The sequence below is a fragment of the Chiloscyllium plagiosum genome, unplaced genomic scaffold, assembly GCF_037043375.1.
Source record: "Chiloscyllium plagiosum isolate Xiang-an unplaced genomic scaffold, Cpla_swu_hap1 HiC_scaffold_21, whole genome shotgun sequence".
Lineage (NCBI taxonomy): Eukaryota > Metazoa > Chordata > Chondrichthyes > Orectolobiformes > Hemiscylliidae > Chiloscyllium > Chiloscyllium plagiosum.
This window is the reverse complement of record NW_028270159.1, coordinates 1,454,498-1,476,907: the sequence shown is the minus strand read 5'-3', so window position 1 is coordinate 1,476,907 and position 22,410 is coordinate 1,454,498. Positions and strand designations below refer to the sequence as shown.

At 43.5% G+C, this 22,410-nt stretch overlaps 1 protein-coding gene across 1 annotated transcript in view; it reads left to right on the top strand.

Moving 5' to 3' along the window:
- Positions 1-22,410, top strand: part of adamtsl2 (ADAMTS like 2) — a 241,285-nt gene that overhangs the window by 97,244 nt on the left and 121,631 nt on the right. The window contains exons 11-12 of the mRNA XM_087998112.1: positions 17,311-17,581; positions 19,086-19,189. Of these exons, the coding sequence (XP_087854238.1) occupies positions 17,311-17,581; positions 19,086-19,189 (375 nt within the window). The remainder of the gene's footprint in view (positions 1-17,310; positions 17,582-19,085; positions 19,190-22,410) is intronic.

Here is a 22,410-nt window from a genome sequence, read left to right as displayed (position 1 = left end):
TTCAAGGTTGGAGAGCTGTGCAATGGGCAGCTCAAATGTCGACTCTCCCTCATCGTACATTGGCCTGTGGAGAGAAACTGCACAAAGCACTGTCCCTTGCAATTTTGCCACTGTCCTGAAGGACACTCAAGCAGTTCATGTTAACTTAGCAATGATGCACACTGTCTGAATCACTGAAGTCACAAGGATGTTCCTCGGGAATCATCTCAATCTGTTGGCTGGTATGACAGAGTTTGTTCACAAATCTTGGATATGAGTCAGATGTTTTAAGAAAATCCGTGAATGGTCAGTAGGACATACTGTGTGCACATAAAATGAGGTTACCCGGACGATCTCAACCCTTGCGAGGGATCTCTTGGTTCGCGATTGGTCAAATAAACACTAGCAGTTCGGTCTCATTCAGCAAGATTTAATGGCCAGGCTAAGGTTATCCAGCAATACTGGTTAAGCACCTCTGCACCCTGGATAAACTGCACGCTTAGTTTAAAACACAGATGTTTTTATAGGTCTCTTAACAAACAGTACAGCTTTAATTTCAAAGTTAATCCAATAAAATGAAATAAAATGACAAATAGACATAAAATTGAGCCAATAATATTTCCTGGGAACTGACTGGTTTTGCACGTTTTTATCTCTTGTCACCTGAATCCCAAGGCCAGTTAGAATACTTTAATAATGTCATATCTTGCTTAGTTAATTCATTCTATGAAGAAGACATTGTTTGCTAATCTCTTTCAATTAGTTCAGGAATGCAGCTTTGAGCAGAGTTAGGTGCCATTTTAAACAGAATTGTTAGTTTGCAGCCCAGAAGCCACTTCAGAACAAAACATTGCATTAAGAAGCCATTTTGTAGTTAGTAAAGGCATGCATTAAATGACTGCTTCTGACAACAGCCTAAATCCAGATTTTTAGATCCTCAACCCGAATATATCACGTGGATAATGTGGCATTTACGCAGCAACACAAAAGAATCACAATTATAAATGATGCAGAAGGAGGCTATTCACAATATATATATTAATATAAGTTAGATGAGGGAATTAAATGTAATATCTCAAGTTTGCAGATGACATAAAGTTTGAGTGGGAGGCTGAGCTGTGAAAAAAGATACAGAGATGCTTCAGTGTGATTTGGACAAGCTAAGTGAGTGGGCAAATGCATCATTGATGAAGTATAATGTGAATAAATCTGAATTTATCCACTTTGTTAGAAAAAGCAGAAAGGCAGATTATTATCTGAACAGTGATGGATAAACAGAGTTTAAACAAGACCTGGGTGTCCTTATACCCCTGTCGTTGAAAGTAATTAGGTAGGTGTAGCAGACTGTGATGAACGCAAAGGTTTATGGGCTTCAGGGCAAGGGGATTTGAGTACAGGTGCAGGGATGTTTTGCTGCATTCTAAGACCAAAGCTGAAATGTGATTAGATTACTTAAAGTGTGGAAGCAGGCCCTTCGGCCCAAGTCCACACCGACCCTCCGAAGAGCAACCCACCCCCTGATGTTTACCCCTTCACTTAACCCTACGGGACATTTAGCACGACCGATTAACCTAACCTGCACGTTTTTGGACTGTGGGAGGAAACCGGAGCACCCGGAGGAAACCCACGCAGACAGTGGGAGAGCGTGCAAACTCCACACAGACAGTTGCCTGAGGTGGGAATTGAACCCGGGTCTCTGGCTCTGTGAGGTAGCAATGCTAACCACCGTGCCACCCAATGTGTGCATTTTTGTTCTCCTTATCTGAAGAAGGATGTTCTGGGTATGGAGGGAGTGCAATGAAGGTTCATCAGGCCGATTCCTGGAATGGAGAACTGACTTATGAAGAGAGACTGGATTGATTAGGATGAGACAGTCTAAATGTAGGAAGGATATTCCTGATGATTAGGGAGTACAGAACTAGGGGTCACAGTCTAACGATACGGAGTAAGGCACTTTGGGCTCAGATGAAGGGAAATTTCTTCGCTGAGAATGGTGAGCCCGTGAAATTTTCTGCCAAACAAAGCAAGTGAGGCTAAAACACTGAATGTTTTCAAGAAGGGATTAGACGTGGTTCTTAGATTTAAAGCAATCAGTATTGGGAGAAAGTGGGAACAGGACACTGAATTGGATGATCAACCATGAACATGTTGAATTGCGGACCAGGCTTGAGGAGCCAAATTGCCTACTCGTGTTCCAATTTTCTGTGTTTATATATTTGACCTATTTGTGTCTATACCAGCTCTAAGCATTTTGACTTAGTGCCAGTCTTCTACCATTTTACCATAATCCTGCACATTATTTCTATTTAAATAATTTCTAATTCTCTCTTAAATGTCTCAGTTAAACCTGCCTCCACTACATTTGCAGATTGTGCATTCCAGATCCCAGCTCCTCCCTGTTTGGAAAAAATTTTCTTACCTTGCATTGGCTTCTTTTGGCTAACACTGACTCCGTGCCCTTGCATCTCAATTCACAAGTGGGAGCAGTTTCTTCCTGGCTACTCTGTCCAAATTCTGTATGATTTTGAAAACTTATACCAAAACTCTTAAACCTTGTCTTCTCTAAGGGAAATATTACCAATTTTGATTTCTGATCTGAAGTTTCTCATCTCTGGAACCATTTTTGTCAACCTCTTCTGCACTCTCTCCAATGCATTTGCATCCTTCCTAAACTCTGGCTCCCAGAGTTGTACACAGTATACCAGGGGAGACAATGGCCCAGTGATTTTATTGTTAGACTATTCATCCATAAACTCAAGTAGTGTTCAGCAGACCAGGATTTGAATCCTGCCATAGCAGATGTTGAATTTGAATTCAGTTAGTATCTGGAAATTCATTCTGGATTAGTGGTGCTGGAAGAGCACAGCAGTTCAGGCAGCATCCAAGGAGCAGCGAAATCGACGTTTTGGGCAAAAGCCCTTCAGGAATAAAGGCAGTGAGCCTGAAGCGTGGAGAGATAAGCTAGAGGAGGGTGGGGGTGGGGAGAAAGTAGCATAGAGTACAATGGGTGAGTGGGGAAGGGGATGAAGGTGATAGGTCAGGGAGGAGAGGGTGGAGTGGATAGGTGGAAAAGGAGATAGGCAGGTAGGACAAGTCCAGACAAGTCATGGGGACAGTGCTGAGCTGGAAGTTTGGAACTAGGGTGAGGTGGGGGAAGGGGAAATGAGGAAAGTGTTGAAGTCCACATTGATGCCTTGGGGTTGAAGTGTTCCGAGGCGGAAGATGAGGTGTTCTTCCTCCAGGCGTCAGGTGGTGAGGGAGCGGCGGGGAAGTAGGCCCAGGACCTCCATGTCCTCGGCAGAGTGGGACGGGGAGTTGAAATGTTGGGGGGGGGAACAAGGCAGGGGGGGAGACAAGGCGGGGGGGGAACAAGGCCGAGGGGGCGAACAAGGCGGTGTGGTTGATGGGTACGGGTGTCCCGGAGATGTTCCCTAAAGCGCTCTGCAAGGAGGCACCCAGTCTCCCCAATGTAGAGGAGACCGCAGCAGGAGCAACGGATACAATAAATGATATTAGTGGACGTGCAAGTAAAAACTTTGATGGATGTGGAAGGCTCCTTTAGGGCCTTGGATAGAGGTGAGGGAGGAGGTGTGGGCGCAGGTTTTACAGTTCCTGTGGTGGCAGCGGAAGGTGCCAGGATGGGAGGGTGGGTTGTAGGGGGGTGTGGACCTGACCAGGTAGTCACAGAGGGAATGGTCTTTGCGGAAGGCGGAAAGGGGTGGGGAGGGAAATATATCCCTGGTGGTGGGGTCTTTTTGGAGGTGGCGGAAATGTCGGCAGATGATTTGGTTTATGCGAAGGTTGGTAGGGTGGAAGGTGAGCACCAGGGGCGTTCTGTCCTTGTTAGGGTTGGAGGGGTGGGGTCTGAGGGCGGAGGTGCGGGATGTGGACGAGATGCGTTGGAGGGCACCTTTAACCACGTGGGAAGGAGAGGGATATATTTCCCTCCCCACCCCTTTCCACCTTCCGCAAAGACTGTTCCCTCCATGACTACCTGGTCAGTTCCACGCCACCCTACAACCCACCCTCCCATCCTGGCACCTTCCCCTGCCACCGCAGGAACTGTAAAACCTGCACCCACACCTCCTCCCTCATCTCTATTCAAGGCCCTAAAGGAGCCTTCCACATCCATCAAAGTTTTACTTGAACATCCACTAATATCATTTATTGTATCCGTTGCTCCCGATGCGGTCTCCTCTACATTGGTTGTCTACAGGAGTAGTGCCAGAAGATTGGAGGCTAGCAAATGTGGTTCCCTTGTTCAAGAAGGGGAGTAGGGATAACCCTAGTAACTATAGGCCGGTGAGTCTCACTTCTGTTGTGGGCAAAGTCTTAGAGAGAATTGTAAAGGATAGGATTTATGTACATCTGGATAGGAATAATGTGATCAAGGATAGTCAGCATGGTTTTGTGAAGGGCAGGTCGTGCCTCACAAACCTTATTGAATTCTTTGAGAAGGTGACTAAGGAGGTGGACGAGGGCAAAGCGGTAGATGTGGTGTATATTGTTTTTAGTAAGGCGTTTGATAAGGTTCCCCATGGTAGACTACTGCAAAAAATACGGAGGTATGGCATTGAGGGTGAGTTGGAGGTTTGGATTAGGAGTTGGCTGGCTGGAAGAAGACCGAGGGTAGTAGTTGATGGCAAAGGTTCATCTTGGAGTGCCGTCACTAGCGGTGTTCCGCAAGGATCTGTTTTGGGACCATTGCTGTTTGTCATTTTTATAAATGACCTGGAGGAGGGGTTAGAAGGTTGGGTGAGCAAGTTTGCGGATGATACGAAAGTCGGAGGAGTTGTAGACAGTGGGGAAGGATATGGCAGGTTACAGCGGGATATAGATAAGCTGCAGAACTGGGCAGAAAGGTGGCAAATGGAGTTCAATGTAGCTAAGTGTGAGGTGATTCACTTTGGTAAGAGTAATAAAAAGATGGGGTACTGGGCTAACGGTCGGATACTTGGTAGTGTGGATGAGCAGAGGGATCTTGGTGTCCATGTACACAGATCTTTGAAAGTTGCCACTCAGGTAAATAATGCGGTGAAGAAGGCATATGGCGTACTGGCTTTTATTGGTAGAGGAATTGAGTTCCGGAGTACTGAGGTCATGTTGCAGTTGTATAAGACTCTGGTGCGGCCGCATCTGGAGTATTGTGTGCAGTTTTGGTCGCCATATTATAGGAAGGATGTGGAGGCACTGGAACGGGTGCAGAGGAGGTTTACCAGGATGTTGCCTGGTATGGTAGAAAGATCGTATGAGGAAAGGCTGAGGCACTTGGGGTTGTTTTCATTGGAGAAAAGAAGGTTTAGGGGTGACTTGATAGAGGTGTACAAGATGATTAGGGATTTAGATAGGGTCGACAGTGAGAATCTTTTTCCACGTATGGAGTCTGCTATTACAAGGGGGCATAGCTTTAAATTAAGGGGGGGTAGGTATAGGACAGATGTTAGGGGTAGGTTCTTTACTCAGCGAGTCGTGAGTTCATGGAATGCCCTGCCAGTAGCAGTGGTGGACTCTCCCTCATTATGGGCATTTAAGCGGGCATTGGATAGGCATATGGAGGATAGTGGGCTAGTGTAGGTTAGGTGGGCTTGGATCGGCGCAACATCGAGGGCCGAAGGGCCTGTACTGCGCTGTATTCTTCTATGTTCTATGAGACTGGGCGCCTCCTAGCAGAGCGCTTTAGGGAACATCTCTGGGACGCCCGCACCCATCAACCACACCGCCCCATTGCCCAACATTTCAACTCTCCCTCCCACTCTGCCGCGGACATGGAGGTCCTAGGCCTCCTTCACTGCCGCTCCCTCACCACCAGACGCCTGGAGGAAGAACGCCTCATCTTCCGCCTCGGAACACTTCAACCCCAGGGCATCAATGTGGATTTCAACACTTTCCTCATTTCCCCTTCCCCCACCTCATCCTAGTTCCAAACTTCCACCCCAGCACTGTCCCCATGACTTGTCCGGAATTGTCCTACCTGCCTATCTCCTTTTCCACCTATCCACTCCACCCTCTCCTCCCTGACCTCTCACCTTCATCCCCTCCCCCACTCACTTATTGTACTCTATGCTACTTTCTCCCCACCCTCACCCTTCTCTAGCTTATCTCTCCATGCTTCAGGCTCACTGCCTTTATTCCTGATGAAGCGATTTTGCCCGAAATGTCAATTTCGCTGCTCCTTGGATGCTGCCTGAACTGCTGTGCTCTTCCAGCACCACTAATCCAGAATCTGGTTTCCAGCATCTGCAGTCATTGTTTTTACCAACTGGAAATTCAGCCTAATGATAACCATGAAACCGCTTTCAATTGTTGGAAAAATGCATTTGCTTCATTAATATGAAGCAGAGAACTATGGATGCTGAGGCAATCTGTGGAGATCTAAAAATAAAGCAGAAATTGCTAGAGACATGCAGCAGGTCTGGCAGCACCCGTGGAGTGAAAGCAGAGTTAATATTTCAAGTCCGGTGACCCTTCATTACAGCTCCAGAACTCTGCTTTCTCCCCATAGATACTGTTAGACCTGCTGTGTTCATCCAGCAATTTCTGTTTTTGTTTCAATTTCATTAATGTCAGCCACCATTATCTGGTCTGGCCTACACGTGACGCCAGAGCCACCGCATTGTGACTGATTCTCACCTGTCCTCTGAAATGGTCTAGCAAACCACTCAACTTTTAACAATTGCTACACAACCTCAGCAAAGAAATGAAACCAGATGGACCGCCTGGCATGGAACTAGAAACAACACTGACAACTTGCTAGCATCTTGGAGCTTGTGCCAAATTGGAAAAAATCTTGCAGACAAGTCAACGTGATATAGTCATTCTCATGGAGCCATACCTTCTATATAGTGTCTCAGATATCATCTTCATTTCTGAATTTGTCCAGTCCAACCAGGACAGGGCCAGCACTGCTGGTGAGACAATAGGAGTTGCCCTAAGAGTCCTCAATATTGACTCATGGCATCAGGTCAAAGATAGGCAAGGAAACCTCCTGCTGGTTACTCTGTACTATCCTCTTTCAGTTGATGACTTTATTCTTCTCTCTGTTGAGCAACACTTGAAGAAAGCACAGAGGGTGACAAGGGCGCAGAATGTATCCTTGTCAGGGGTTGCTTGGCAGCAGCATGACTAGCCAAGTCATACCTAAACGTAGACTAGATCTGCAGCAGGTGGTGAGGGAACCAACAAGAGGGAAAAATGTACTTGACCTCATTCTCTCCAGTCTGCCTGCTGCAAATACATTGTCAATGACTATATAGGTGAGAGTGGCCACCACGCAGTCCTTGTAGAGGCAAAGTCCTGTCTTCATTTTGATAATACCTTCCATCATGTTGTGTGGAGCTCTCATCGTGCTAAATGTGACAGACTTTGAACATATCTAGCAACTCAAGATTGGGAATCCAAGAGGGGCTGGTGCCACTAAGAACAGCAGCCGAATTATACTCCAACACTATCTGCAACATCATGGCCCCCACTCTAACATTATCATCACGCCAGAGTATCAACCCTGGTTCAATAAAGTGTGCAGGAGGGCATGGCGGGAGCAACATTAGGCATACTTAAAAATGAGGCACCAACCTGGCAAGCTCCAAAACAGGACTATTATTGTGCCAAACAACATAAATAGCAAGTGAGATAGTAGCAAGTTATAAGTTATACCACAAACAGTGGATCAGATGTAAACACTGTAGTCCTGTCATGTCCAATTGTGCATGGTGGTGGACAATTGAATAACTCACTAGGGGTTATGATCCCACAAATACCCTCAGTAAATTCTCGGTGATGGGAGAGTCCAGCAGATCAGTGCAAAAGGTAAGGCTGAAGCATTTGCAATGAAGTGCCGAGTGGATGAGGCATCACTGCCGAATCCAGAGGACCTAATATCACAGATGCAGTCTTCAGCTAATGCGATTCACTCCGTGTGATATCAAGAAACAGTTAGAGACGTGGGAGGCTATAGCCCTAACAGCATCCTGGCAATTCTGCTGAAGATTTGTTCTCCAGCACATGTCAAGCTGTTCCAGTACAACTACAACATTGGCAATAGCCTGACAATGTGGAAAATTGCTCAGGTATGTCATGTACATAAAAAGCAGGGCAAATTTAACCCCGGACCCTTACTATCTCATCAGTCCATTCTCAATCAGTAATATGATGGAGGGTGTTCTAAACGATGTTATCAAGCAGCATCTACACAGCAATAACCTGCACAATGACATCCAGTTTGGGTTGCGCTTGCACAACTCAGCTCAGACCTCATTTGTTTCAAACACACAAAAGAGCTAAATTCCAGAGGTGAGGTGAGAGTGACAGCTCTTGATATCAAGACCACATTTGACCGAGCATAGCATCAAAGAGCACTAGCAAAACTAGAATAATTGAGAATCGGGGGATCTCTGTTTGGAGTCATTTCTGGCACATCGGAAAATTGTTGTGATTATTGGAGGTCAGTCATCTCCGCTTCAGAACATCTTTGTAGAGGTTCCTCAGCTGCTTCATCAAAGATCTTCACTTCATTAGAAGGTCAGAAGTAGTGGTGATGGTCGATGATTGATTGTGTGATGTTCAGCATCGTTCATGACTCCTCACATAGTGATGTAATCCATGTCCAAATGCAATAAGACCCTAACAAAATACAGGCTTGGGCTGTAAATTGATGAGTAACATTTGTGCTATGCAAATGTATGGTAAGATTCATCTCCAATAAAGGACAATGTATCCACTGCCCCTTGATACTCAATGGTGTTGCCATCACTGAATCCCCCAGTATCAACATCCTGGGATTAACATTGACCAGAAATTCAACTGGATTAGCCATATAAATGCAGTGACTACAACAGTAGATCAGATGCTAGGAATCCTGTAGCAAGTAACTCACTTCCTGACTCTCCAAAGCCTGTCCATGATGTACAGTCAGACGTTTGTGGAATACTCCCTGTTTGCTTGGATGAGGGCAGCTCCAGTAGCATTCATAAAGCTTGACACCATCCAGGATAAAGCAGACTGCTTGATAAGCACCACATCCTCCATATCTAGTCACTCCCCAACTGACAGTCAGGAGTAACTGTGTCTAATATCTACAAGGTTTACTACTGATCTTTAGCAAGGCTGCTTAAACAGCACCTTCCAAACCCACAATCTTTTTCATCTAGAAGGGCAAGGGCAGCAAGATACCTGGGAATATCACCATCTGCAAGTTTCCCCCTCCAAGCCATTCATTGTCCTGACTTGGAAATATATTACAGTTCCTTAACTGTTGCAGGGCCAAAATCCTGGAATTCCCTCCCTATAGGTCAACCTACAGCATGTGGACTGCGCAGTTCACAAAGGCAGCTCACCATCTTCTGAAGGGCAACTAGGGATAGGCAATAAGTGCTGGCCAAAAGTGAGGACTGCAGATGCTAGAAATCAGAGTCTAGATTAGAGTGGTGCTGGAAAAGTACAGCAGGTCAGGCAGCATCCGAGGAGCAGGAAAATCGGCGTTTTGGGCAAAAGCCCTTCATCAGAAATGAAGCCATCCAGTGACACTGACATCCCAAAAGCTAAGGTCTAAGTAATGTCCTGAATATATTCAGCATAACCTCCCTGTTCTTGCATTCTGTATCACTATTAATGAAGCCTAAAATACTGTATGCTCACCTCGCTTCTCTCTCCACCTCTCCTCTCACAGTTCATGACTTGTATACACATACACCAGGTCTTACTGCTCCTGCATACTTTTCTAAGATAAAGGAGCAGAATCAGGCCATTCTGCCCATTGAATCTACTCTGCCATTTGATCAGGGCTGATACATTTCTCAACCCCATTCTCCTACCTTCTCCCTGTAACCCTTGTTCACCTTGTCAATCATATCTGTCTCTGTTTTAAATACAGTCAATGACTTAGCCTCCACAACCTTCTGCAGCATTGAGTCCTACAGATTCACCACCCTCTAGCTGAATAAATTCCTCCTTATTTCAGTTCTAAAGCATTGTCCCTTCACTCTCTGAGATTGTACCCTTGAGTCCCAGTCTCTCCTACTAGTGGAAACATCTCCACATCCACTATTTCCAGGCATCACTGTACTCTAAGTTTCAATCAGATCTTCCCTCATGCTTCCAAACGTCATCCAGTACAGACCTAGAATCCTCAACTGCTCTTCATCCCAGACATCATTCTTGTAAACCTCCTCTGGACCACCTTTAATGACATCACATCCTGCCTTAGATATGGGGCCCAGAACTGCTCTCAATATTCCAAATGCAGTCTGACCAGAGCCTTACACCACCTCAGCAGAACATCTCTGCTCTTGTTTTCTAGCCCTATTGAAATGAATGCTAACATTCCATTTGCCTTCCTAATGACCAGCTGAACCTACAACTAGGCCTCCCAAGTCCCTTTTTGTATCAGCTTTCTGAAGCCTTTCCCTATTTAGAAAATAATCCATGCTCTGATCTTCCTACCAAACCTCTCTCTTTCTCATATTTTATTCTGGCTGCCACCTTCTCCTAGCATTGTCCAAGTCCTTCTGCATCCTCCCCACTTCAGCACTACCTATCCCTCCACCTAACTTTGTGTCATCTACAAACTTAGCAACATTGAATAGTAGTCTTTGTTTTATACCGTCTCTCCATTTATAGAGTCATAGAGACGTACAACACGGAAACAGACCATTCGATTCAACTCGTCCATGCCGACCAGATATCCCAACCCAATCTAGTCCCACCTGCCAGCACCTGGCCCTTATCCCTCCAAACCCTTCCTATTCATATACCCATCCAGATGCCTTTTAAATGTTGCAATTGTACTAGCTCCACTACTTCCTCTGGCAGCTCATTGCATACACATACCACCCTCTGTGTGAAAAAGTTGCGTCTTAGGTCTCTTTTATATCTTTCCCCTCTCACCCTAAACTATGCCCTCTAGTTCGGGACTCCCCCACCCCTGGGAGAAGACTTTGTCTATTTATCCTATCCGTGCCCCTCATGATTTTGTACAAGGTCACCCTCAGCCTCCGACGCTCCAGGGTAAAAAGCCTCAGCCTATTCAACCTCTCCCTATAGCTCAGATCCACCAACCCTGGCAACATCCTTGTAAATCTTTTCTGAACCCTTTCAAGTTTCGCAACATCTTTCTGATAGGATGGAGACCAGAATTGCATGTAATGTTCCAACAGTGGCCTAACCAATGTCCTGTACAGCTGCAACATGACCTCCCAACTCCTATACTCGATATTCTGACCAATAAAGGAAAGCGTACCAAAAGCCTTCTTCACTATCCTATCTACCTGTGACTCCACTTTCAAGGAGCTATGAACCTGTACTCCAAGGTCTCCTTGTTCAGCAACACTACCGAGAACCTTACCATTAAGTGTATAAGTTCTGCTAAGATTTGCTTTCCCAAAATGCAGCATCTCATATTTATCTAAACTAAACTCCATCTGCTACTTCTCACCGCATCGACCCATCTGATCAAGATCCTGTTGTAATCTGAGATAACCTTCTTCACTGTCTACTATGCTTCCAATTTTGGTGTCATCTGCAAACTTACTAACTATACCTCTTATGCTCCCATCCAAATCATTTATATAAATGATGAAAAGTAGTGGACGCAGCACAGACCCTTGTGGAAACCACTGGTCACAGGCCTATAGTCTGAAAAACAGCCCTCCACCACCATCCTCCATTTTCTACCTTTGAGCCAGTTCTGTATCCAAATGGCTAGTTCGCCCTGTATTCCATGAGAATGCCTTACTGAAGTCCACATCTCTGCCCTCATCAATCCACTTTCTTCAAAAAACTCAATCAGGTTTGTGAGACATGATTTCCCATGCACAAAGCCATGTTGACTATCCCTAACCAGTCCTTACCTTTCCGAATACATGAACATCCTGTCCCTCAGGATTCCCTCCAACAACTCGCCCACCATCAAGGTCAGGCTCACTGGTCAATAGTTCCCTGGCTTGTCCTTCCCACCCTTTTTAAACAGTGGCACCACGTTAGCCAACCTCCAGTCTTCCGGCACCTCACCTGTGACTATCGATGATACAAATATCTCAGTAAGAGGCCCAGTAATCACTTCCCTAGCTTCCCTCAGAATTCTAGGTCCTGTGGATTTATCCACTTTTATGCTTTTCAATACACCCAGCACTTCCTCCTCTGAATTGTGGACATTTTTGAAGATGTCACCATCTATTTCCCTACATTCTATATCTTCCATGTCCTTTTCTACAGTAAATACTGATGCAAAATACTCACTTAGTATCAAGCCCATCTTCTGTGGCGCCACACAAAGGCCGCCTTGCTGATCTTTGAGGGGCCCTATTCTTTCCCTAGTTACCCTTTTGTCCTTAATGTATTTGTAAAAACCCTTTGGATTCTCCTTAACCCTATTTGCCAAAGCTATTTCATGTCCCCTTTTTGCAGTCTTGATTTCTCTGTTAAGTATACTCCTACTGCCTTTATACCCTTCTAAGGATTCCCTCCATCTATCCTGTCTATACCTGACATGTGCTTCCTTCTTTTTCTTAACTAAAACCTCAATTTCTTTAGTCATCCAGCATTCCCTATACCTACCAGCCTTTCCTTTCACCCAAACAGGAATGTACTTTCTCTGGACTCTCGTTATCTCATTTGTGAAGGCTTCCCATTTTCCAGCCGTCCCTTTACCTGTGAACATCTGCCCCCAAACAGCTTTTGAAAGTTCTTGCCTTATACTATCAAAATTGTTCTTCCTCCAAATTAGAACTTCAACTCTTAGATCTGGTCTATCCTTTTCCATCATTATTTTAAAACTAATAGAATTATGATGGCTAGCCCCAAAACGCCCCCCCCCCACTGACACATCAGTCACCTGCCCTGCCTTATTTCCCAAGAGTAGGTCAAGTTTTGCACCTTCTCTAGTAAGTACATCCACATACTGAATCAGAAAATTTTCTTGTACACACTTAACAAATTCCTCTCCATCTGAACCCTTAACACTATGGCAATCCCAATCTATGTTTGGAAAATTAAAATCACCTACCATAACCTCCCTATTATTCTTACAGATAATTGAAATCTCCTTACAAATTTGTTTCTCAATTTCCCTCTGACTATTGGGGGGTCTATAATACAATCCCAATAAGGTGATCATCCGTTTCTTATTTCTCAGTTCCACCCACATAACTTCCATGCATGTACTCCCTCAGTACAGCTGTAATGCTATCCCTTATCAAAAGTGCCTCTCCCCCTCCTCTCTTGCCTCCCTTTCTGTCCTTCCTGTAGCATTTGTATCCTGGAACATTAAGCTGCCAGTCCTATCCATCCCTGAGCCATGTTTCTGTAATTGCTATGATATCCCTGTCCCATGTTCCTAACCATTCCCTGAGTTCATCTGCCTTCCCTGTTAGGCCACTTGCTTTGAAATAAATGTAGTTTAATTTATCAGCCCTACCTTGTTCTCTGCTTTGTCCCTGCCTGCCTGACTGTTTGACTCACCTTTGTTCTCAACTGTACAAGTCTCAGATTGAAATCTTTTCTCTCTATCTCCCTTGATATGACCTTTTCTGTTGCTGGTTGTGTACTGCCAATGTCCTTTCAGTTTCCCTCCTTACCCATTTCTAATGAGTCCCTTTACTTACTTATTGATGTCCCAGTTTTGCTCCCAAAACCCCTGGTGTTGGAAATTGCCATGCCCTTGTTGGTCCTACATCTTCCTCAGGTAGAAGTCAGAGTTTTTGTAATCCATTGGAACCCTAATTTCTAGCCCCCACTTCTCTTCATTTCATTATGATGTGCCGCATGTGAAATCTGCAATTACCTTGTATCACTGTCACCACTAACTCTGCATTCCAGTAGACTTGAAGCATGTCTCCAGAGTTAAGTTGTCTGCTTTCCCCTAGACTCATGTACTTCCCTGTAATAACTTCCTTTATCATTATTGGCTAAGCCCCCAGTGCTGACCAAGATCCATCATGCCGCAGACTAACTTGGCAGGATGGGCCTGACTGACCACCGTTTCGATGTCTCAACAGCACCTGACTAATTTGCCTGGAACTGCCTACCGTAGAGGGCTAATCAGTCATTGATTAAGTTTAAAGTAGACATTGACAGATACCAGTACGTAAATGTCAATGTCAGAAAGTTATATGGAGATAGTGTGGGGAGAAAAGAATTGAAATTCATTCTCAAACTTGATCATATTAAATGGCAATGCATCTCAAAGGGCTGTTTGACCTATTTCTGCTCCTGTGTTCCAGACAGCAAATAGGGAAAAACATGCTGAATAAAAAAAACCAAAAGAACTGCTGCTTTTGGAAATGAAAAACAAAATCAGAACTTGCTTGAAAAACTCAGCAGGTTTGGTAGCATCTGTGGAGTGAAATCAGAGTTAACGTCTTGGGTCCAGTGACCCTTCTTCAGAATATAAAAATATGCTGAATTTTACCTCAAGCAGCCATAGTATGTTACCAATGAACACTTGGGATGCTGCATAGGCAGAAACCTCGTGCAGTTACCACTGTATTAATGGTGAATGGTTTAGCAGAACCAAACAAGAAATAAATAAATAAATTCCCAAAAGGCTGGTTATAGTTTTGGAATCCAAAACTATCATCTCCAATCCTGTCACAAATTCCACATTATCGCTTGATATTTTTATTCCTTTTCCCGGCTGCTGTCTTAGATTGAACCAGAGCATATGCTTTCAGATTTATAGGGTCTAAAAATGGGTAGGGTAAACAAATAAGGTCTTTTCCCTGGGATGGGGGAGTCCAAAACTAAAGGGCATAGATTTAGGGTGAGAAAGGAAAGATATAAAAGGGACCTAAGGGGCAACATTTTCATGCAGAGGGTAGTGCATGGATGGAATGAGCTGCCAGAAGAAGTGGTAGAGGCTGGTACAATTACAACATTTAAAAGGTATCTGGATGGGTATGTGAATAGGAAGGGTTTAGTGGGATATGGGCCAAATGCTGACAAATGGGACTAGATTAATTTAGGATATCTGGTCGGCATGGATGAGTTGGACCGAAAGGTCTGTGTCTGTGTTGTACATCACTATGACTCTATAATATGTTGAAGAGTCTGGTGCCAGAGACTTTAATTCTTTCTAAATGAATGCAAGGACTTGGATTTTTAAAATATATTGTAAAGTATGAAAATACCATGTATCACATTGCTAGCATGAATCAGCCTGCAGGATGGAGCTTTAAAAATCATGAGGTTGATTTCCAGTGTCTAGGTTCAAATTATACATACATCAGTATTGATTATTTTCACCATCGCCTCAGTGGTCAAATTAGCATCAACTTGCTTCCGTTTCAGCCCTTTCCAAGGCTGAATATTGTCCACTCATCTGTTTTTGCTTAATTTTTTACTTCATTTCTCCATAGTTCAAGGCTGTGAAGTCTTTGTTTCGTATGTCAGTACTTTGCTGTCTTTCTCTAACTGTGCTGAGCAAGCACTTTGATTCCTGAACTTTTACTCTTGCTCTAATCCATTAATTTGTCTTTCTGTTCATCAGTTTATATATTTTCTAATCAGCCTGTTCAGAGTTGTTGTTATACACCTCTGGAGTAGATAGGATTTGAACCAAAGCTTTCTGGACCAGAGCTAGGGACACTGCCACAAGAGCCCCACTTGTTTGTCCAGTATACTTTTTTATACCACATAGTGATCTATCAATGTCACTTGACTTTCTTTGTCATCTCTCCTGTTTGTCATGCAAAAACTAGCTGGAATATCTACCTTGTGGTTTTTGAGGACTTCACCTATCCAAGGAATCCCTTACTTCTGCCTTGGGGACTGTTCTGCAATAATGTGTTGGTCTGACTTTCTAGCTGGTTTAATCTCATACCACATGTTTCTCCCTTCATAACATTGTTCAGTCTAACTGCAACCTGAATTCATCTGCTGCTGAAAACCTCATTCAAGCCTCTTCTAGACTTGCTTATTCCATTTCTCACCTGACCAGCCATCAATCTCCTTAAATTTGAGCTCACATGGAAATTTGCCAGTTTCATATTCTCCAACAAATCCTCTCCACCTTTGACCTTGCTGACCTACATAGACATCAACATTCTGTTTTCAATAATGAAGTAGATATAGCTGTTGTGGCTAAAGGGTTTTAGGGGAATGATACAATTAGGAATTGAGCTTCTTGATCAGCAATGATCACACTGAATGGCATGACGATTCAATAGCTTACTCCTATTCCTATCTTCTATGTTTCTCTGCATCTCTAACGTAATGTTCCCATTTTCATGTTTAAATGTTTCCATGGCACCCTTCTTCCTAATTATGCAATCTTCTGCAGCTCATCACCCTCTAGCCAACAGTTCTGGCCATCTCCTGTTGTGCTCAGACCTCTAAACCCCTTGCTCTGCATTTCCGTCCTCCACATTCTTCTTCTGTTTCAACATTCAGCCTAAGTCTCAGCTTTTAGCTTTTTAACTCAGTGTCCATTATTTGAATTTGCTTAATCTGTGAAATCCTTTGTTGTTCTATGAATAATTGTTTAGGAGAAAATGAATACTGCAGATGCTGGAGCTCAGAGTCAAGAGTGTAGTTCTGGAAAAGCACAGCAGGTCAGGCAGCATCCAAGGAGTAGGAGAATCGACGTAAATTCCTTCCACATCCATCAGAAATTTACCTGTACCTCTACCAATGTCATCTCCTGCATCTGTTGCACCCGGTGTGGTCTCCTCTACATCGGGGAGACAGGACGCCTTCTTGCGGATCGTTTCAGAGAACATCTCTGGGACACCCGCACACACTAACCCAACCGCTCTATGGCTGAACACTTCAACTCCCCCTCCCACTACATCAAGCACATGCATGTCCTGGGCCTCCTCTACTGCCACCTGATGCCTGGAGGAGGAAAGTCTCATATTTCACCTTGGGACCCTGCAACCACACAGGATAAGTGTGGATTTCAACAGCTTCCTTATTCCCCCCCTCCACAACATTATCCCAGTCCCAATCCTTCAACTCGGCACCACCCCTCCAGACCCATCCGTCGCTCCCCCCTCTGACTTATTCCCTTCTCCCTCACCTTCATCCACCTATCGCTTTCTCAGCTACCTTCCCCCACACCTCACCCCCTCCCATTTATCTCTAAGCCCGATCCACAAGCCTCATTTCTGCTGAGGGGCTTATGCCCGAAATGTCGATTCTCCTGCTCCTCGGATGCTGCCTACCCTGCTGTGCATTTCCAGCACTACACTCTCGACTATGAATAATTTTTGTCAATATTATCTGCTTTAACATTTTGCTTTAATACAGACATCAATTTAATAGCATGAAATGATTACACAGATATATCCTCAAAGTTGACATCACCAAAATATATATTAATGTCTAAGAATCATTTGACAGACACATTTACAAGTGGACATTCTTCTCGTGTAGAAGGGTTCATCAACTTCAGTACAAATATGACTGAAAACTCAAGAGGAGGTCCAATGTACTCTTCAGGGTCCAATACAGCCGGTTTCCTGGTATATTACGAAGAAAATGAAAATATGGGGAGCTACAAAGTTAATGATACACCCCTGGAACTGACCTTTAATATGTCTACAGAGATTCCATTCTCCAATGAAACACTTCTGCAGATTATTCATCAAGCAAACAGAACGCAGAAATTGCGGTAAGCCATCTTAACAATTAGTATTAGTACATTCAGTGGCAGTCATTCTCTAGGTAATATATCTAATACAGTTAAATGATGGGGAATTGTTTTTAAAAGATGCTTGTGTCTTCTAGAAAGGCAGGTGTACATGAAGCAGCTGACTATTTTATAACAAACTTCCCTAAAAAGAATAACCTTTTTGTATATCTTGGGCTTCGCTTCCACTAGGATGTGCTCCTGACAAATGCTATATGTTGTTTTAGTCACCAGCAGATGAAAACAAGTGTTTGTCTCTTGGTTTAAGAAACTTCAGTGCTGTCCACCCAGGCTTGGAGACTTTGAAATGAAGTCCCATCCCAATATTTGTATCTTTCATCTGATTGTGTCTTGAATCTACTGAAGATATCCGAGATTTTCAGTGCCAATATTATGCAAAATTAACTAACGCTAAATGTACATTAACACAAACAGGGCAATGGTGACTGAATGAAATGTGCTTAAGTAGACTATCAGATGAATTCAAGTTTTATTTAGGTAATGTAAAGCAAGCAGCATGTTAAAGCCAGAGAACAGTGTTATAAGCAAAATTATCATGTCTAGACTCTGTTTGCACTTTCCTCTTGGCTTAACAAATGTGGAAGTGGTTGCAAATATGTCCATGTATGTATGTGAATAACAGTCTTAAATAGCATGGGAAAATTAGGTTGATACACTTTGCAGGAGTCTGTCAGATCTCTGCACCAGGACCTCCCAACTGAGTTGGGGAAGTTAATGGAATGAGAGATCATTGTTACTGTTAGTAGGTCAGGGGATAGTGCAATATTGCACTAAACTCCTCCTTGTAATTCTTGAATCTTAGGTGGCAGCTATTCCCAGAGCAGTTCACACAAGAAGCACTATGTGCAGACAGTGAGCCTTTCCTCAGGACATGCATATTTACATGCTGCATTCCACCAGTGATGTTGTTCCTGGAATTGGTGCTTTTCATTGTTTGCCGTTCATGTCAGAGCTTCTGCTGTCTAGAGATTGAACAGGCTGTAACAGTGAGGCATATGAGCAATAGAACAGCTTTGATATTATGTACAAATTTAAAGTATTTACGGTAATATCAAACTGTTTAAAGCAGAAATCTATCTAGTCAGATTAATAATTAGGTGCAATACTTCATTTTAGCAAAAATGAGAGATTCAACATCAAAAACATCCAGGTTTTTTCAATCATTTAAAAAATAATAGTTACCTGTTGGACTGGTATCTGAAAATTGCTATTGGAATATCAACCGTAACACATGATGACTAAAACAGTACATCTGTTTGCTATTTAAATGGTCTTTTGTTTCTCTAAAGCTGGGTATTTTTATTACATTCTCTCTGTTTCTAGCCAGCTGAAGCTCTGCTTGTAACAAGTCTTGGAATGCTTCTTCAACAGCAGGACAGGTAGGTTTGTAACACACATGTTTGTGCAGTGCTTTATCCTGTTACTTTGCTCAGACATAATTCCTTGCACCAATTATTTCTTTCAGGAATAGACTGAAGATGCTGAGAAAGGGCCTGGGAGTGAGCGCTGCTGACATGTACAGATGGAAGCTGTCATCTCATGAACCTTGTAGTTCCACCTGCGCAACAGGTATCCTGTATACATTTAAGCATTCATATCATGGAACTTGCAGTGTGATGGAAAAAGATCACAGATTAGTATATCTACATAAGTATGCCTTTAAGAAAGTAACCCCATGGTTTCAAGGGCTATCTTACAAAATCCCTCATGATACAGGCAAATTTGTAACTAATCTCACCACCTCCCACATAAGCACTTTGGCAAACATCAAGCATAGTGGTTGATTATTGGTGTGCAGAATGGACTACTCCAGAAAAACAGACATGTCTGTCACAAACACAATACCATCATCTTGTAACATTTTACTACTTGGATTCTGTCTTAATCAGTGGCTAGCTATTTGGTTTCCCATCAGCAGGTGGTTGGTTGAAGTCCTATTTTAGAGACTAGTACACTTAATTGGAGATTTTGTCTGGGGTTTCTCATGATAGACCAAAACAAGATTTCTCCCAAAATTATGTGAATCAATTGGGAGAGTTCCTCAGGAAATTTCCAGCTGTTAAACCTTCAGAACGTTCTAAGGTTGTGCAAAATGTTGCGTAAATGCAAGTGCTTTTTTCTTTACATTGTCGAGACTTTATAAACTTCAGCTATTTAAGAACAAAGAAAAATTACAGCACAGGAACAGGCCCTTCGGCCCTCCAAGCCTGCACTGATCCAGATCCTCTACCTAAACCTGTCGCCTGTTTTCTAAGGATCTGTATCCTTCTACTTCCTGCCTGTCATGTATCTGTCTAGATACATCTTAAATTATGCTATTGTGCCCACCTCTATCACCTCCGCTGGCAACACATTCCAGGTACCCACCACCCTCTGCATAAAGAACTTTCCACGCATATCTCCCTTAAACCTTTCCCCTCTCACTTTGAACTTGTGACCCCAAATAATTGAATCCCCCACCCTGGGGGAGAAAGCTTCTTGCTACCCACTTGTTAATTCTCCTCATGACTTTGTAGACCTCAATCAGGTCCCCCATCAACCTCTCTCTTTCTAATGAAAATAATCCTAATCTACTAAACCTCTCTTCATAGCTAGTGCCTTCCATACCAGGCAACATCCTTGTGAACCTCCTCTGCACCCTCTCCAACACATCAATATTCTTTTAGTGAGGTGTCAACCAGAACTGTACGCAGTATTCCAAATGTGGCCGAACCAAAGTCTTATACAACTGTAACATGACCTGCCAACTCTTTACTCAATACCTGTCCCATGAAGGAAAGCATGCCGTGTGCCTTCTTGACCACTCTATCGACCTGCGTTGCCACCTTCAGGGTACAATGGATCTGAACACCAAGATCTTTCTGTACATCAATTTTCCCCAGGGCTTTTTCATTTACTGTATAGTTCGCTCTAGAATTGGATCTTCCAAAATGTGTCACCTTGCATTTGCCGGGATTGAACTCCATCTGCCATTTCTCTGCCCAAGTCTCCAATCTATCCATATTCTGCTGTATTCTCTGACAGTCCCCTTCACTCTCTGCTATTCCACCAATCTTAGTATCATTGAAAACTTGTTAATAGACCACCCATACCTTCCTTCAGATCATTTATGTATATCACAAACAACAGTGGTCCCAGCACGGATCCCTGTGGAACACCACTAATCACAGTTTTCCATTTTGAGAAACTCCCTTCCCCTACTACTCTCCGTCTCCTGTTGGCCAGCTAGTTCTCTATCCATCTAGTTAGTAGATCCTGAATCCCATGTGATTTCACTTCCTCCATCAGCCTACCATGGGGAACCTTATCAAGCACCTTACTAAAGTTCATGTATATGACATCTACAGCCCTTCCCTCATCAATCAACTTTGTAATTTGCTCAAAGAATTCTATTAAGTTGGTAAGACATGACCTTCCCTGTACAAAACCCTGTTGCCTATCACTGATAAGCCAATTTTCTTCCAAATGAGAATAGATCCTATCCCTAAGTATCTTCTCCAGCAGCTTCCCTACCACTGACGTCAGGCTCACCTGTCTATAATAATTACCTGGATTAACCTTGCTACCCTTCTTAAACAAGGGGGCAACATTAGCAATTTTCCAGTCCTTCAGGACCTCACCCGTGTTCAAGGATTCTGCATAGATATCTGTTAAGGTCCCAGCTATTTCCTCTCTCGCTTCCCTCAGTAACCTGGGATAGAACCTATCAGAACCTGGGGACTTATTCACCTTAATACCTTTTAGAATACCCAACACTTCCTCCTTATGCCAACTTGACATAATCAAACACCTATCCCTAACCGCAACATCTGTCATGTTTCTCTCCTCACTGAATACCAATGCAAATTACTCATTAAGAATCTCGGCCATTCTCTTTGACTCCACACATAACCTTCCTCCTTTGTATTTGAGTGGGCCAAACCTTTCTCTGGTTACGCTCTTGCTCTTTATGTATGCATAAAAGGCTTTGGAATTTTCTTTAACCCTGTTCGCTAAAGATATCTCATAACTCCTTTTAGCCCTCTTAATTTCCTCATTTCAGATTGGCCCTATGTTCTTCTAAAGCCTCGTCTGTCTTCAGTCACCTAGATCTTATGTATGCTTCCTTTTTCCTTTTAGCTAGACTCTCAAATTCATTTGTCATCCATTCTTTCCTAATCTTGCCATTTCTGTCCCCCATTTTCACAGGGGCATGTCTGTCCTTCACTCTAATCAACCTCTCTTTCAAAGCCTCTCACATATCAAATGTGGATTTACCTTCAAACTGCTGTTCACAATCCACATTCCCCAGCTCCTACCAAATTTTGGTATAGTTGGACTTCCCCCAGTTTAGCACTCTTCCTTTAGTACCATTTTCCTCTTTGTCCGTAAGTATTCTAAAACTTTGGGAATAATGATCACAATTCCCTAAGTAATCCCGTACTGAAGCTTCAACCACCTGGCTGGGTTCATTCCCCAACAGCAGCACCAGTATGGCCCCTTCCCAAGTTGAACTATTTACATACTTACCTTAAACCGTCCTGGATGCTCCTTACAAATTCTGCTCCATCTAGACCTCAGCACGAAGTGAATCCCAGTCAGTGTTGGGAAAATTAAAATCTCCTGTCATTACCATCCTGTTGCTCCTACATCTTTCCATAATCTGTTTACATGTTTGTACCTCTATATCACACTCGCTGTTGTACAGCTCCAACATTGTTATCACGCCCTTCCTATTTCTGAGCTCTGTCCATATTAAGTGGAATAGTAAAACGTAAACTCTCAAATTATATCCCTCCCTGCCCTCCCAA